The sequence below is a fragment of the Sapajus apella genome, unplaced genomic scaffold, assembly GCF_009761245.1.
Source record: "Sapajus apella isolate SASKATOON/1434 unplaced genomic scaffold, GSC_monkey_1.0 scaffold42, whole genome shotgun sequence".
NCBI lineage: Eukaryota > Metazoa > Chordata > Mammalia > Primates > Cebidae > Sapajus > Sapajus apella.
This window is the reverse complement of record NW_022436982.1, coordinates 645,041-661,799: the sequence shown is the minus strand read 5'-3', so window position 1 is coordinate 661,799 and position 16,759 is coordinate 645,041. Positions and strand designations below refer to the sequence as shown.

General features: G+C 45.7%; 1 protein-coding gene across 1 annotated transcript in view; it reads right to left on the bottom strand.

Moving 5' to 3' along the window:
- Window positions 1–10,465: 10,465 nt before the first annotated feature.
- Window positions 10,466–16,759, bottom strand: part of DCAF12 (DDB1 and CUL4 associated factor 12) — a 41,710-nt gene continuing 35,416 nt past the window's right edge. The window contains exons 5-6 of the mRNA XM_032300020.1: window positions 13,558–13,853; window positions 10,466–12,597 (exon numbers count right to left, since the gene is read on the bottom strand). Of these exons, the coding sequence (XP_032155911.1) occupies window positions 12,439–12,597; window positions 13,558–13,853 (455 nt within the window). The 3' untranslated portion in view covers window positions 10,466–12,438. The remainder of the gene's footprint in view (window positions 12,598–13,557; window positions 13,854–16,759) is intronic.

The following is a 16,759-nucleotide window of genomic DNA, read 5'->3' as shown; positions in this document are numbered from 1 at the left end:
GTGGCACATGTCTGTAATCCCAGCTATTCAGAAGGCTGAGGTAGGAGAATCACTTGAACTCAAAAGGCGGAGGTTTCAGTAAGCTCAGATCGTGCCACTGCAAATGACTGTCTCAAAAAAAAAAAAAAAGTAAAGTTAAAAGTAATTGTCAGGCCAGGCGATGGCTCATGCCTGTAATCCCAGCACTTTTGGATGCCAAGGTGGGCAGATCACCTGAGGTCGGGAGTTTGAGGCCAGTCTGACCAACATGGAGAAACTCTGTCTCTACTAAAAATACAAAAATTAGCTGGGCGTGGTGGTCCATGCCTGTAATCCCAGCTACTCGGGAGGCTGAGACAGGAGAATTGCTTGAACCCAGGAGGCAGAGGTTGCAGTGACCTGAGATCACACCACTGTACTCCAGCTTGGGTGCAAAAAAAAGTTAAAAAAGTAATTGTCGGCCTTTGCCTTACTCAGTCTGGGGAAACTTCTCTGGGGCGAAAACTTTCCAGCATCTGGGACTCTTTCTTTTCCTCTAACTGGCAGGCCCAGGTGCTGGTCAGTTCTGGCTGCTTCATTTGTAAACCTGCCAGGTGCCTGGTCTAGGAACTTTCGGATTCTTCCCCACTGGGAGAGTCCTAGGGGAAAAAGCCTTTTTCTTTTCTTGTCTTTGTTTTCGTGGAGTGAAACAAAAACAGAAAGAAAGAAACTGAAATATAGAGAGGGACCTAGAGGCACTACTAATAGAAAGAGACTGAGAAAAATACACCAGGAGAAAGATTTTTCTGACTTTTTTTTTTTTCCTAAGAAGAGAAGGCAAATACAATCAGAGCTGAAGATAAAATAAAAGCTGATTTCCCACCACAACTCTGGAGAATTTCTTAGAAAGGCTCATGTTTAAAATAAATACACATGCAGTACAGATGGTGGTATTTCTTGCCTTTTTCCCTACTCTTCACTCTGGGGTATTTTGAGTATGCACCTTCCCCCCAGCCCAAATGCCCAGTGGAATAATCTTACCTATGTTTCCATTCGGGTCCAGTCCTCCTGGTTGAATTCCGTAGGAGCTAGAATCATCACCTTTTATCACCTCAGAACCAAAGATTCTAAGAGTGAAAAATGACTTCAGAGCATGCCTCCTCTTCCTGCAATATTTTACATATGAGAAACCGAGGCTCAGGAAAGTTAGGTAACTTACCAAGATCCTACAGACAAATGACAGAGCCATGTTAGATGGCAATCTATAGTAAGATACATGTCCTTATTTATCAGGTCTCCAGCAAGAAACAGATGGATACTTGAGGAGAGTTTAATAAAGACAACCAGAGATGTTACAGTGCCCCAGGGCCAGTGATATCGTGGAAACCTGATCACTATTGGGCTTGAAGGGACAACAGGAAGGGAGCAGGGAACAAATGAGAAGGGCCACCTGACAGGGGTCTACAGCGACCCCACTTTTAAGAAGGTGGAGTGTCAGTGGGGAATAAATAACCTCTTGCTTCAATCCTCTTTCCTCCTAATCTCCATTGGGAGAATTTAACCAGAAGGCAGAGAACAAAAAGGCCTACTGATAGAGACCAGGAGTACTGAGCAGGGCAGAGAGTAGATCTGGAGGGGTACATGGAAACATGCCTAACATTACTTTATTTATTATTTTTATTTTATTTTATTATTTTCTTTTTTTTAAAAAAAAAAGAGCCGGGCGTGGTGGCTCAAGCCTGTAATCCCAGTACTTTGGGAGGCCGAGGCGGGTGGATCACAAGGTCAAAAGATCGAGACCATCCTGGTCAACACAGTGAAATCTCATCTCTACTAAAAATACAAAAAATTAGCTGGGCATGGTGGCACATGCCTGTAATCCCAGCTACTCAGGAGGCTGAGGCAGGAGAATTGCCTGAACCCAGGAGGCAGAGGTTGCGGTGAGCCGAGATCGCACCGTTCCACTCCAGCGTGGGTAACAAGAGCGAAACTCCGTCCCAAGAAAAAAAAAAAAAAAAAGAGATGGGGTTTCACCTTGTTGGTCAGGGTGGTTTCGAACTCCTGACCTCAGGTGATGCACCCACCTCGGCCTCCCAAAGTGCTGGGATTACAGGCATGAGCCACCACGCTGGCCTTATTATTTTATTTTTTTGGAGACAGTCTTGCTCTGTCGCCCAGGATGGAGTGCAGTGGTGCAATCTCGGCTCACTGCAACCTCCACCTCCTGGGTTCAAGCAATTCTCCTGCTTCAGCCTCCCAAGTAGCTGGGACTACAGGTGCATGCCACCATGCCCAGCTAATTATTTGTATTTTAGTAGAGACAGGGTTTCACTGTGTTGTCTAGTTTGGTCTTGAACTCCTGAGCTCAGGCAATCCGCTCGCCTCAGTCTCGCAAAGTGCTGGGATTACAGGCATGAGCCACCGTGCCCAGCCTATTTTATTTTATTTTATTTTATTTTATTTTATTTTGAGACGGAGTCTAGCTTTGTCGCCCATGCTGGAGTGAAATGGCAACATCACACTGCTGCACTCCAGCCTGGGCAGTAGAGTGAGAGTCTGCCTCAAAAAATTTAAACAAAAAAGGAAGAGAAGCTGGAGTTTTGGGACCTGTGAGCAGATAGTTTAGTGGAAGCCTGGGAGGCCCTCTTCTCCTGTAGAGGAAAGTCACCTCTCCAGGGACCTCCTTGACTTGACAGATCCCTTTGGCTGTATCCTGTCTCCTGCTCTCCCTACCTCTAGAATCACCTCCCTACCCCAAAGCCAAAGTCTGAGGTGGAGTCAACACTCTCAGAAGCAAGTTAAACCAGTTCCTGCAGGCCCTGACATGCACTGCTGAATAACCCCTGCAGAAAATTCCTGTCCTCAGCTGTAGCCACAGCTGGCTACAGATGGTAATAAAGAGACCTGGGGAGGGGAGAGATCTCAAGGAAAACACAAGTCAATATCTTTCTCCAAATACAGATAGAGCCAAACTGGACTTCTAGGGGCTGAGACTGTGCCTGTGGGGCTAGGCTAACACTCAAGTCACCTCTTCCTTTGTCAGCATAGTGAGCACTTCTGCCTAAAAGGACATCTCTCATGAGCACCAAAGCCTGTTTCTTGGGGCCTCCATCCAATTGTGCCAGCTCAGTTCCTAGCAGAGCTCCCAGTGTTCTCTGAGAAGCTGCCTCCCAGCAACATCTGAGAGCCCAGATTTCAGCTTCTTCCTCCAGGTTGCTCAGGTGCCCTGAGTCCTGGAGAAAGGCCACACATGGCTTATTCCTCATGTGGGCAACATGGCTGGGCATCTTGCCTCACTGTGGTTATATAGGGTAGGCTACAACCAGGAGGAGTACAGAAGCTAATGGTGCAGGACTAGATAAAGGCCTGGCTGGAGGCTTGAGGGCTTGGAGCTGGGTGTAAAAGTTACCTCCCCATTTCTGGTGCTTCAGAGTCACAATTATTTGACCTGATTTTAAGTGAGGGAGTTCTGCCATCAATCCTGAACTGTGAAAGCTCAGCCGATGATTCAGGGAGCCCTAAAGAATGCTTTATAGCTGTGCTCTGTAAACACCGTCACATTTCATGTTGCAGAAATTCAGTCAGCCAAGAGATTTAGTTAACTGCCTTCAGTCAAAAGCTGGTTAATGATTAGAAACAGGATTTAACTGGGAGCATCAGCCTCAGATCCAGTGCTCTTTCTCTAAGCTGCCTCCTACCTAACTCCTCCAACCAATGCTCTGTTTATTTATTTCAGATGGGGTCTGTCTCTGTCACCCAGGCTGAAGAACAGTGGTGCAATCATAGCGAACTACAGCTTCAAACTCCTTGCACTCTAGCAATCCTCCCACCTCAGCCTTCCAGGCAGCTGGGACTACAGGTATATGCCACTTATAGTGATTTATTTTATTTTATTTTTTTTTTGTAGAGGTGAGGTCTTGCTATGTTGCCCAGGCTGGTCTTGAGCTTCTGGCCTCAAGCAATTTTCCTACCTCTATCTCTCAAAAGCACTGAGGTTAGGTATGAGCCATCGTGCTCCACCTCGATTTATTGAATTTGGTGATCTATAGTGACAACATTCCATTCCTTCCACAATAAGTTTTTTTTTTTTTTGGCTTTTTTTTTTTTTTTTTTGAGGCAGAGTTTCACTCTATCACCCAGGCTGGAGTGCAGTGGCATGATCTCAGCTCAGTACAACCTCTGCCTCCTGGGTTTAAACGATTCTCATGCCTCAGACTCCCAAGTAGCTGGGACTATGGGTGCTCGCCAACACGCCTGGCTGATTTTTTTTGTATTTTTAGTAGAGATGGGGTTTCACCATGTTGGCCAAGCTGGTCTTGAACTCCTGACCTCAAATGATCTGCCGGCCTCAGCCTTCCAAAGTGCTAGGGTTAAAGGCGTGAGCCACCACGTCCAGCCTTATTTGGCTTTAAACAACAAAACACAGGCTTTTGAAAAGTTTTATACCTACGTCTTTGTAAATCAAATCTGCAGATAAATGCAGAGAGAAGCTTGATTCAAGAATTGCTACTCTGAAAACCTCATTAAAGTGAAATAAACCCCCCAAAACTCCTTTAAGTTTAAGACCAGCCTGAGTAATATGGCAAACCCTCTCTCTACCAAAAGAAAAAAAAAAGAAAAGAAAAGAAAATTAGCCATTTATGGTAGTGTGTGTCTGCAGTCCCAGGAGGCTGAGATGGGAGGACTGCTTGAGCCCAGGAGGTTGAGGCTGCCATAAGCCGAGATGGGGCCACTGCACTCCAGCCTGGGCAACACAGCAAGACCATCTCAAAACAAAAACAAAAAACTCCTTCAAAGATTCACACTACACCGCTGCCTTCCTCTCCCCCCAATCCCCTGAAAAGATGTGTTTTGTGCATATCTTTGCTTTCTCACACTCCAAGTAGAGTTTGTTTATGCAGGAGAGGGATCTCCAGAGACCAGGAACTAAGCTCTAACTAAGCTCTGGCTCCCCCTACTGGATGTATGATGGATTCATTGACCCCAACTCTCCCATAAGACTGGGGCTCTCCAATCTATGTATGATGGAGTCATTGACCACAAATCTCCCATAAGACTGGGGCTCTCCAATCTTGAACCTGCCTGTACTTGGAAAGCCCCTAGCAGGAAGGGCTCCCTAAGGAGAGGTGTGATCACGGACTTTCTAGAAGAGTTGGAACCTGAACTACACCTTGAAAGATTTTGACAGGGGAACTTGGCAAGCTGGTTTGTTATTATTTTGTCATTTAACAATATATCTTAATAATCATTCTATGTTAGTACATATAGATTTACCTCATTCTTTCTTTTTTAAAAATCATCCAGCCCAAAATGTCAAAAGGACATGGTTATGTTTTTATTTATTTTTATTTTTTGAGACAGAGTCTTGCTCTGTCACCCCAGCTTGAGTGCAATGGTGCAATCTTTACCTTACAGGCTCACTGCACCCTTTACCTTACAGGCTCAAGTGATTCTCCCATTTCAGCTTCCTGAATAGCTGGGAACACAGGTGTGCACCACCATGCCTGGCTTTTTTTTTTGAGACGGAGTCTTACTCTGTCACCCAGGCTGGAATGCAGTGGCACAATCTCAGCTCATTGCAACCTCTGCCTCTCAGGCTCAAGCATTTCTCTGGCCTCAACCTCCTAAGTAGCTGGGACTATACAGTTGTGTGCCACCACGCCCAGCTGATTTTTGTATTTTTAATAGAGACGGGATTTTGCATGTTGGCCAGGTTGGTGTCAAACTCCTGACCTAAGGTGATCCGCCCACCTCAGCCTCCCAAAGTGCTAGGATTATAGGCATGAGCCACTGCACTTGGCCATGCCTAAGTTTTAAATTTTGAAGAGATGGGAACTTGCTGTGTTGCCCAGACTAGTCTTGAACTCCTGAGCCAAGAGATCCTGGCACCTTGGCCTTCCAAAGTGTTGGAATTACAGGCATGAGCCACCATGCTCAGCTACCTCATTCTTTCAAAGGTGGACTACGTATGTACATTAAAAAAATTTTTATTATATTTCTGAGGAGAAAAGAAAAAAACATAATTATAAAAAAATTTCTGGCAGGGCGCAGTGGCTCACGCCTGTAGTCCCAGCTACTTGGGAGGCTGCGGTGGGTGGATCATGAGGTCAGGAGTTTGAGACCAGCCTGGCCAACATAGTGAAACTCCATCTCTACTAAAAATACAAAAATTAGCGTGGTGTGGTGGCACGCACCTGTAGTCCCATCTATTCAGGAGGTTGAGGCAGGAGAATCACTTGAACCCGGGAGGCAGAGGTTGCAGTGAGCTGAGATCACGTGATTGCACAGAGTGACTCCGTCACCAAAACAAAAATTCCCAAGGTTTTTTTTTTTTTTTTTGAGACAGTCTCACTCTGTCACCCAGGGTGGAGTGCAATGGCTGGATCTTGGGTCACTGCAACCTCCACCTCCTGGGTTCAAGCGATTCTCCTGCCTCCGCCTCCCGAGTAGCTAGGATTACAGGTGCACAGCACCACATCTGGTTAATTTTTGTATTTTTAGTAGAGGTGGGGTTTCGCCATGTTGGCTAGGCTGGTCTCAAACTCCTGAGCTCAGGTTACCAACCTGCCTCAGCCTCCAAAGTGCTGGGATTACAGGTGTAACCTGCTGCACTTGGCCTATTATTATTTTTTGAGACAGGGTTTTGCTCTATCACCCAGATTGCAGTGCAGTGATGCAATCATAGTTCACAGCAGCCTCATACTCCTGGGCTCAAACACTCCTCCTGTCTCTGCCTTCCAAGTAGTTGGGACTACAGCATGCACCATTATGCTTGGCTAATTTTTAAATTTTGTGTAGAGACTGGGTCTTGCTGTATTTCCCAGGCTGATCTTGAACTCCTAGTGTCATGCAATCTTCCTGCCTTGGCCTCCCAAAGTGCTGGGGTTACAGGCATGAGCCGCTGAACCTGGCCAGTTTCTTTTCTTTTTTGAGACAGGGTTCCACTTTGTTGCCCAGGCTGGAGTGCAGCGGCACAATGCTGGTGCACTGAAGCCTTAAACTCCTAGGCTCAGGTGATCTTCCCATCTCTGCCTCCCATGTAGCTGGGACTACAGGTGGGCATGATCATTCACAGCTAATTATTTATTTGTAGAGATGGGGTCTCACTATGTTGGCCAGATTGGTCTTGAATTTCTGACTTCAACCAATCCTCCACCTCAGCCTCTCAAACTGTTGAGATTACAGGTATAAGCCACTACACCCAGCCCAGTTTCTTTCTTCTTTTTTTTTTTTTTTTTGAGATGGCATCTCACTTTGTTGCCCAGGCTGGAGTGCAGTGGCATGATCTTGGTTCACTGCAACCTCTGCCTCCTGGGTTCAAGCAATTCTCTTGCCTCAGCCTCCTGAGTAGCTGGGACTACAGGCGCATGTCACCACTCCCGGCTAATTTTGTATTTTTCATAATTGTTGTATTTTTTTTAGTAGAGACAGGGTTTCACCATATTGGTCAGGCTGCTCTCAAACTCCTGACCTCGTGATCTGCCTGCCTCAGCCTCCCAAAGTGCTTGCATTACAGGTGTGAGCCACCACACCCAGCCCTAGTTTATTTTCTTTAAGATATGAGTTGATCATCTGTTTCATTCCTGTCCATAACACTAGGGATGTTAATTACAGCTCTAAATGCAGCTTAACAAGAAGCACAGTAAACATGTGACTATCGGCACTGTTTTGTTTTGTTTTGTTTTGTTTTTTTTTGAGACGGAGTTTCACTCTTGTTACCCAGGCTGGAGTGCAATGGCGCGATCTCGGCTCACCGCAACCTCCGCCTCCTGGGTTCAGGCAATTCTCCTGCCTCAGCCTCCTGAGTAGCTGGGATTACAGGCACGCGCCACCATGCCCAGCTAATGTTTTGTATTTTTAGTAGCGACGGGGTTTCACCATGTTGACCAGGATGGTCTCGATCTCTTGACCTCGTGATCCACCCGCCTCGGCCTCCCAAAGTGCTGGGACCACAGGCTTGAGCCACCGCGCCCGGCCTTGTTTTGTTTTGTTTTTGAGAGAGAGTCTTGCTCTGTCACCCAGGCTCAATCTCGACTCACTGCAACCTCCACCTCCTGGGTTCAAGTGATTCTCCTGCCTCAGCCTCCTGGGTAGCTGGGATTACAGGTGCCCCTCTATCATCCTGGGCTAATTTTTGTATTTTAGTAGAGATGGGGGTTTCACTGTGTAGGTCAATCTTGTCTCGAACTCCTGACCTCAAATGATCTGCCCACCTTGGCCTCCCAAATTGTTGGGATTACAGGCGTGAGCCACCGCGCCCAGCCTGAGCACTGTTGATGAGTATTATTATCCCTTAAAAATCCTGACTTTGGCAATTATACACTAGTCAAGTGGAGTGTTCAGATGTGAGGCCCAACCCAGGGAGAATCTGAGAGGACAGTCCACATCTGTCTTGGAGAGCTGAACCATAAAAGAGCTCACAACTACATCTTGAGTTCAGTTCACACCTTTCTCTCCAGTGGTTGTATTCCTATGTGTCACATTTCTTTCATTGGCTTATTCTTTGGAGGAGCTAAAGGTAGAACCAAGCTAAGAAACCTGAGCCTTTTATTGTCTTCATCACTGGTTCCAGAATTAGCAGCCTATGTTTTTATCCTCCCAAACCTTTCAGTTATCTCTGCACACTAGCATGAAGAAAGATGTGAATGAACTAGCACGAACCAAATAACATTGAATGATTCCTTCTCCATCACTCCCGCCTCTCATTGTTGTCGTCTAGACACCAGCCAACTGAAAAGCAGAACGAAAACACTTGGATCATAAGCTGACTCCTCCAAGATTGATCCCTGGTGCTGACACAGGTATAGAGACCCCGACTTGCTATTTCTGGGTACCTGCCCTAGGAATGATCTGGGTGACATCTGGATCACAGTGGCCTGGACTGGGGACAGTCTTTAGCTTTATTAGGAACACAGGGCCAGATCAATAATCAATTAGAGTTGGCAGGGGACCAGGGACTTGGAGCATAAACAAGTCAGGAAGGGCTAAGAATTCAGCTCAGTTCCAAAGCCTTCTGTGAAAGGACCCAAAGGATGAGGAGGAACCAGCAGACCATTTGGAATAGGGCATGTGGCATGTGGCCTGAGAGAGAACAAGAAGTTCTTTCATAGAAGGGAGTAGGGACTGCTGGCAAAAAAGGGACCTCATAAAGTCCACAAAGCCCTTCTGTGATACACACTTTGCTGGAAAGTCTGGCTGGAAAATGGGAGCAGGGCCAAGATTCCAGGAAGCCAGAGGCCTAGGCCAAGTCAATCCCACATCCCCTAAGCCACCTTTCGTTGAGTATGTTCCATGGAACAAGTCCCATAGTAAAATATCAAAAACCTGAGAGTTCAGTTGTGCATGTGTACATTTCTTTTGTAAATATTCAGGACTCCTCTTATAGCTTATTAAATAAGTATATTCAGTCCTTTTGTTCAGCATAAATTCCTGTGCTCTTTGCCCCTCCCTCAGAGCGTGTTTCTGGCTTCTGGCCAGAGGCTGTACTTCCCAGCCTGTCAGAATAGCCACTCTGCAGGGTGCAACCCTTTGAGAAATAAAAGCTCTCCTTTCCAAATTTTAAACATAAAAAAACCTGAGAGTAAAGGAATGAAGTTGCCTTTGTTCTAATCTGCATTTCCCCAAAATGATTCGACAATAGAGATTTTTTTTTTTTTACGTGGAATCTCACTCTGGCCCAATCCTGGTGGGTTTCCCAGAGATGACTATGTGAGGAAGGGCGGTATGATTCAGCAGTTTCTCTCAGCTATAGCTCCAAAAAGGCTCTAGGAAGAGCATCACTCACTGTGGTCACTGTGTCTTCTCCTTACAAAGGGCAGTGAAGGTCTATGGTTCCAACTACAAAAAAACAAATAAATAAATAATATCCTATTCCCAGAGTACTATGCAGCCACTTTCACAGTCATTCTCAGGGTACCATCCAAGCAGACAGGGCCTGTTCCCAACCCTTACTTTTTTTTGAGACAGAGTCTTACTCTGTCACTCAGGCTGGAGTGCAGTAGCACGATCTTGGCTCACTGCAACTTCCACCTCCCAGGTTCAAGCAATTCTCCTGCCTCAGCCTCCAGAGTAGCTGCGATTACAGGCACCCACAGCCACACATGGCTAATTTTAATAGAGATGGGGTTTCCCCATGTTGGCCAGGCTGGTCTTGAACTCCTGACCTCGTGATCTGCCCGCCTCGGCCTCCCAAAGTGCTGGTATTACAGGCCTGAGCCACTGTACCTAGCTTACCAATCCCTACTTATGAAAGAGAAGTAAGGTCACACTACTTCCCCTGGTGATATCCAACCTCAACTGGACCTCAGAGCAACTGATCTTAGGTTAGAGCTGGGGACCGGGAGCAAGCAGGTCTTGGTATCTGTGTACTTGACCTGCCTGTAACCTGGATGTAACACTTGTGTTCCCCTACTGCCACAAGCAATCCCAACAACTCAAGCCAACCTTCCAACCAGTCATGTGGGGCCTTTTTTGAAGGCTCTTGGCTATATAATACTCACTCACAACATTTTGCAATGGAATAATTTTTATTTTTTTCCTTGGCAAAAAGTCAAGTGCTACATTTTTAAAAACAGAAAATCTCAAACGATCAAACGCATTGCCCATCACATAAAAGGGTCTGGCAATAGTACAAAACATCCTACTTATAAGATTTTTTTTTTTTTTAAATATACAAGTCAGTTTAAAATGATAGAAGTTCTGTGAGAACTAAGAAATCTACAGCCTGTAGTTTAATAATAGAAAAAAAATTAAGACAATTAAAAGATCTATAGTATCCAGCATTGTGTTTAATTCTGTTTATAGCACCTATTTCTCTAGGTTCAAAGATGAGAATTCCAGAACCTGTGGTATGTGCTGTGTAACAAGTGAGGGTGGACTTGCTGTCTCCCTCTCCAGCAGCCCCTCACCATTAAGAGGAGGATATTCTTTTTTTTTCCAATTTCCCTATTTACACCCAGAGAAGAGGGGGACAACTGGGAGAGCAAGTTAAAAAAATGGGGTGCAGGAATAAATGTGACTTTTCCTTTCCCCACAATGGGATGTTGACAGAAAAGCAGAATATGTGCTTAGAGGAATTCGTGGGTAGGAACAGCTGTTATCTTCGACATGATGCATAAAAAGCAGGGAACAAGTGGACAGCACGGTCAGTTGCCTGCAAGTTTAAAAACTTCAGACTAAACAGACAGTTCAAGGGAGGAACAGACAAAGTACTAATCACATCGATGCTGTTACATGCACGACGATGCTGACTGCAGGCCAGCCTGTCACCATTTCAGGGCTGTGCCAACTGAGTAGGAGGGGTGGCTTCAACCCCAAATCCCGCTGCAGTGAGAAAATGAATATTCCACACAATAAGCACTCACTACACATGGATAAAACCCCTGCTCACCCCCACCCTCTTAGACTTAACCCAATTTAGAAAATAATAGAAAAACCCATTGGGGAGATTGGAAGAATGGCAGAAAGGGTTCTCTTCAAAGCCAAGGGGACTATGGATGTGAATCTTAGCAGATTAAGACTCCCAGCTCCAGGCCCCTAAAACACCAGATCAGGTCTTGAGGGGAAGGAGAGGGAGGCAAGGATCGGGATCCTCTCTACTAAGTCCCATGAAACCTTTTGCAGCCTCTAGAGCTGCACCTGGATGGTGAGTTTGATGTTTTAGGAGACTGGCTACTGGTTGGGCAGATGGGAGGGTGGGAAGTGGAAGTGACACAAACTTCCCACATGGGGAACACACAGCTGGGAAGACAGGTAGGGCTGGATCACTTTGCAGTTCTGGCATGAGAGGCCCCAGGAAGCCTGCAATCTAACTCAAAAGGTTTGCCCAGTGGTAATTTCTTTTCCTTTCCATTTTTACTTCCTATCATCAGTGTTGTTAGACTTTAAAAAACAAGATACAGACTAGTCCCAAAGCTGGACTCTGTGAATAAAGTTGTTTCTTTTATAAATATTTTAATTACAAGTAATCCTCACTCCAGGTAATTTCAGTGACACACAGTACCTACAGGCACGCAAGATCTCACACACACACACACACACACACACACACACACACACACACAGCTCCCAAACTTTCACAGAAAGTCTGACAGCAACCATATAATTATAAAGGAGCCCTACCTCTCAAGAGTGAAGTAAGGGTGAGAATGACTATGTCATTTCAGCCTAAAGAAGCCAGAGAAGGGGGAATATGTGTCACTTAAAGAAAAATAAGGATTAGCAACAATGTTTGGTTGAAAAGAGAGAAAGCATAAAAGATAGTAAAATTTTGATTACCAAAAGGGAAAACAAAAAACAAAACAACCTTCAGATTTCTGTACAGAGCTTCTTCCTATTAAGTGCCTAAACCATAGGCAAACTTTGGTGTTCCCACTAAAACACGAGAGCCTCACACAATTGGGGAAAAAAATTTCAAAAGAAGCAAAGAAACTGAGGATGGAAGTTAGTATAAATCTCTACATTTGGGGAGTTAAGTTGTCATTAACTCCAGAGCCCAGCATAGTTTCCATGGAGCCCTGAAGGGAGGGGACCTCCTGCCACAAAGAGTTTCGTTCCAGACGAGTCATAGCAGTGGGTGTAAACAGCATTGGGGAAGAAATCAATGTCTGAAAAGTAATTCCTCCAGGTCTCATCATGATTCTATGGGAAGAAAAAGAGACTACATTAGCACCTCTAGCCATGGGGCAGGAAAAAGGGGAGGAAGGGACTGGAATGCTTTCTGGTCTCCTTAAGGGAACAGGGTTCTATAGGTACAGCCTCATGTCAGGAGATTGGCTGTTGGTTTTCATGGGAATTGGGGCCTCATTTTTCCAAGTAAACATTAGAGAAGAACAGAGCATCTGAAGAATTGCTAGACAAGGCTCAGGTCTTCTCAAGAGATGGAACCAAACTTCTGTTTTCCCTCCACCCACTAGTCACAGGAAGAAGAACCAAGTGAGAGAATCACTTGAGCCCAGGAGTTTGAGACTAGCCTGGGCAACATGTTGAGACCCCATCTCTACAAAAAATAAATTAGCTGGGCATAGTGCACATGCCTGTGGTCCCAGCTACTTGGGAGGCTGATGCAAAAGGATTGCTTGAGCCCAGGAGTTCATGACTACATACAGTAAGCTATGATTACACCACTGCACTCCAGCCTGGGCAACAAAGCGACCCTATATCAAAAAATAATAATAATAATAATCGGCCGGGCAAGGTGGCTCACGCCTGTAATCCTAGCACTTTGGGAGGCCAAGGTGGGTGGATTACCTGAGGTCAGGAGTTCAAGACCAGCCTGGCCATCATGGTGAAACCCCATCTTAAAAAAAAAAAAAAAAAAATCACTGGTAGCTCTGGTGGGAGGTTCCTTATCCTTCTTGCTCTATTATACCTTAGGGAGAGAATCCTAGGTCAACCAGTGTGTTTTACTGGGCCCCAGTTTTCCCACTGGCAATGTGCACACACAAAAACAATATCAGGGGGAAGACTCTTCCTGTTCCAAGGAGTGCCTCTTACTAGTGAAAAAGTATGAGTAGATGGTATGTCAGTGGGGGTTGAGGGGTAGAGGAAGATAATTTTTCTGTTACTGTTAGCAGTCATCTCAGGCAGGGGTCTACTCACCAGCCAGCCTTTGCCAGTGGTTAGTTTCAGATTCTCCCCTGCTAGTCTGGGCTTGGACCCATAACAAGCTGAGAGCTTCTCTTCCAGAAATCTCTGAGCTCGGATGTCATAGAACAGCAGGGAGCCCTGCCCTGTTCCCACAGTGATGATGTGCTCATAGAAACTCACTGACCGGATCCCTAAAAGCGAGAAAAGTAAAAGGGAGTGAGGCAGGAGAGAGTATGTGCTTGACTGTCTGCTAGCCTGACTTTTTCCAACACTGAGTTCCCACTGCCCACCTCCCCCAACCAAGTATCAGACAGTGCTTTTCCAACGGCAAGTAAGCCCACAGAAAAGCAAAGAGAATCCTGATGCCATCCTACCTATCCACACACTAACAGAAACCATCTAAAAAGCCTTGGAAAAGTGTCAGATTCCTGATGATGCTCAAGATGCTTTTGGCTGAAGACCGTTAAGTGCTCAGAACTTCCTTGCCTCCTCTCAACTCACTCTGGAGTCGTCTTCTAACTCTAAGCTCTTCTCCATATCATATATTTCCAACCTACACTGCAACTCAGGGTAATGTGCATATTTATACATTATGTCAGTATGGATTCCTTGTATTTGACCTAAAACCACTACTGTGGCAATGCAAGAAGTCTTATTTTTTGTGATGGAGTCACTCTGTCGTCCAGGCTAGAGTGCAATGGCATGATCTTGGCTCACTGCAACCTCTGCCTTCTGGGTTCAAGCAATTCTCCTGGCTCAGCCTCCCAAGTAGCTGGGACTACAGGCACCGCCACCAGACCCAGCTAATTCTTGCATTTTCTTTTCTTTTTTGAGACAGAGTTTCCCTCTTGTTGCCTAGGCTGGAATGCAGTGGCGTGATCTTGGCTCACCACAACCTCCACCTCCCAGGTTGAAGCAATTCTCCTGCCTCAGCCTTCCAAGTAGCTGGGATTATAGGCATGAACCACCACGCCCTGCTAATTTTTGTATTTTTTAGTAGAGATGGGGTTTCTCCATGTTGGTCAGGCTGGTCTCAAACTCCCAATCTCAGGTGATCCGCCTGCCTCAGCCTCTGAAAGTGCTGGGATTACAGGCCTGAGCCACTGCGCCTGGATAATTCTTGCATTTTCAAATAGAGACAGGGTTTCACTATGTTGGTCATGCTGGTCTTGAACTCCTCACCTCAAGTGATCCACCCACTTCGGCCTCCCAAAGTGCTGGGATTACAGGTATGAGCTACCACGCCCGGCCACAATTCAAGAAGTCTTAATCTGGTATTAGGTGTTTTGAGAGTGGCAAAAAGCCCAGAACTTAAATACCCAAAGAAGTTTAAGAAAAGTCATGTAATTACTTTAGGTCACAAGGAAAACATATCTGCTGTACTTGGGGATCAAATAAGTGCTTGGGATATGAAGATGTCTCTTGGCACATAAAAACTGGATAATATTTGTGGAACCAGTATTTCCTCATTAGGTATGAAAGTTACTGCCATTAAACAGTACCCAAAATCTCTTAAAACTTTTCATTGCTCACATTATTCCAGCTAAACCTATTTACTCCTTTTTTTTTTTTTTTTTTGAGACAGTCCCCCTCTATTGCCCAAGCTGGAGTATAATGGCACGATCTCGGCTCACTGCAACCTCCGCCTCCCAGATTCGAGTGATTCTCCCGCCTCAGCCTCCTGAGTATCTGGGACTACAGGCACCCACTTACCACCCCCAACTAATTTTTAAAAAAAATTTCTAGTAGAGACGGGGTTTCACCACGTTGATAAGGCTGGTCTCAAACTCCTAACCTCAGGTGATCTGTCTGCCTTGGCCTCCCAAACTGCTAGGATTATGAGCGTCAGCCACTACGCCCCGCCCTATTTATTCCTTTCACTACTACTCTCATTTTTTTAAAAAATTTCATTTAATTTTATTTTTTTGAGACGGAGTCTCTCTCTGTTACCAGGATGGAATGCAGTGGCGTGATCTTGGCTCACTGCAAACTCTGCCTCCCGGGTTCAATCAATTCTCCTGCCTCAGCCACCCAAGCAGCTAGGACTACAAGCGTGCGCCACCACACCTAGCTAATTTTTGTATTTTTAGTAGAGATGAGGGTTTCACCATGTTGGCCATGATGGTCTCAATCTCCTGACTTTGTGATCCACCCGCCTTGGCCTCCCAAAGTGCTGGGATTACAGGCATGACCCACTATGCCAGGCCTCTCTACTACTCTCTTTATACATTATTCTTTGTTCCAAAATAATGAGCATTTTAACTATAATTAAGAAGAAACAGGCCAAGGTGAGTGGATCACTTGAGGTCAGGAGTTCAAGACCACCCTAAGCAACAGGGTAAAACTCCATCTCTACCAAAAACACAAAAATTAGCCGGGCGCAGTGGCACACACCTGTAGTCCCAGCTGCTTGGGAGGCTAAGGCAGGAGAATCATTTGAACCCAGGAGGCAGAGGTTGCAGTGAGCTGAGATCACGACACTCCACTCCAGCTTAGGTGACAGAGCAAGACTCAAAAAAAAAAAAAAAAACAAGAAAGAAAGAAATAGCTGAGCACAGTAGTTCATGACTGTAATTCCAGCACACTTTGGGAGGCTTAGGTGGGAGGCTCAGGAGTTTGAGACCGGTCTGGGCAACATGACGAGGACCTGTCTCTACAAAAATACAAAAATTAGCAGAGCAAGGTGGCACATGCTATAGTCCCAGTTACTTGGGAGGCTGAAGTGGGGGGGACTGCTTTAGCCTGGCAGGTGGAAGCTGCAGTGAGCTGAGATTGTGCAACTGTCCTCCAGCCTGGGCAATAGAGTGAGGACCCTATCTCCCAAAAACAAAAAAAAGAAACCCAAAACAAAAGCTGCTTTGCAGTATCTGCACAGAAATAAATACTATTTGAAAAAGAGCATGAACTGTAATCCATACTGTGTCTTTTAGTATTCTCAGTATAACACAGTCATATTTTTACATGAGAAACAAGATAAACTGAGATAAAGAAAATATAATTTGTGGCCGGGCGCGGTGGCTCAAGCCTGTAATCCCAGCACTTTGGGAGGCTGAGGCGGGTGGATCACGAGGTCAAGAGATCGAGACCATCCTGGTCAACATGGGGAAACCCCGTCTCTACTAAAAATAAAAAAAAATCAGCTGGGCATGGTGGTGCGTGCCTGTAATCCAGCTACTCAGGAGGCTGAGGCAGGAGAATTGCCTGAACCCAGGAG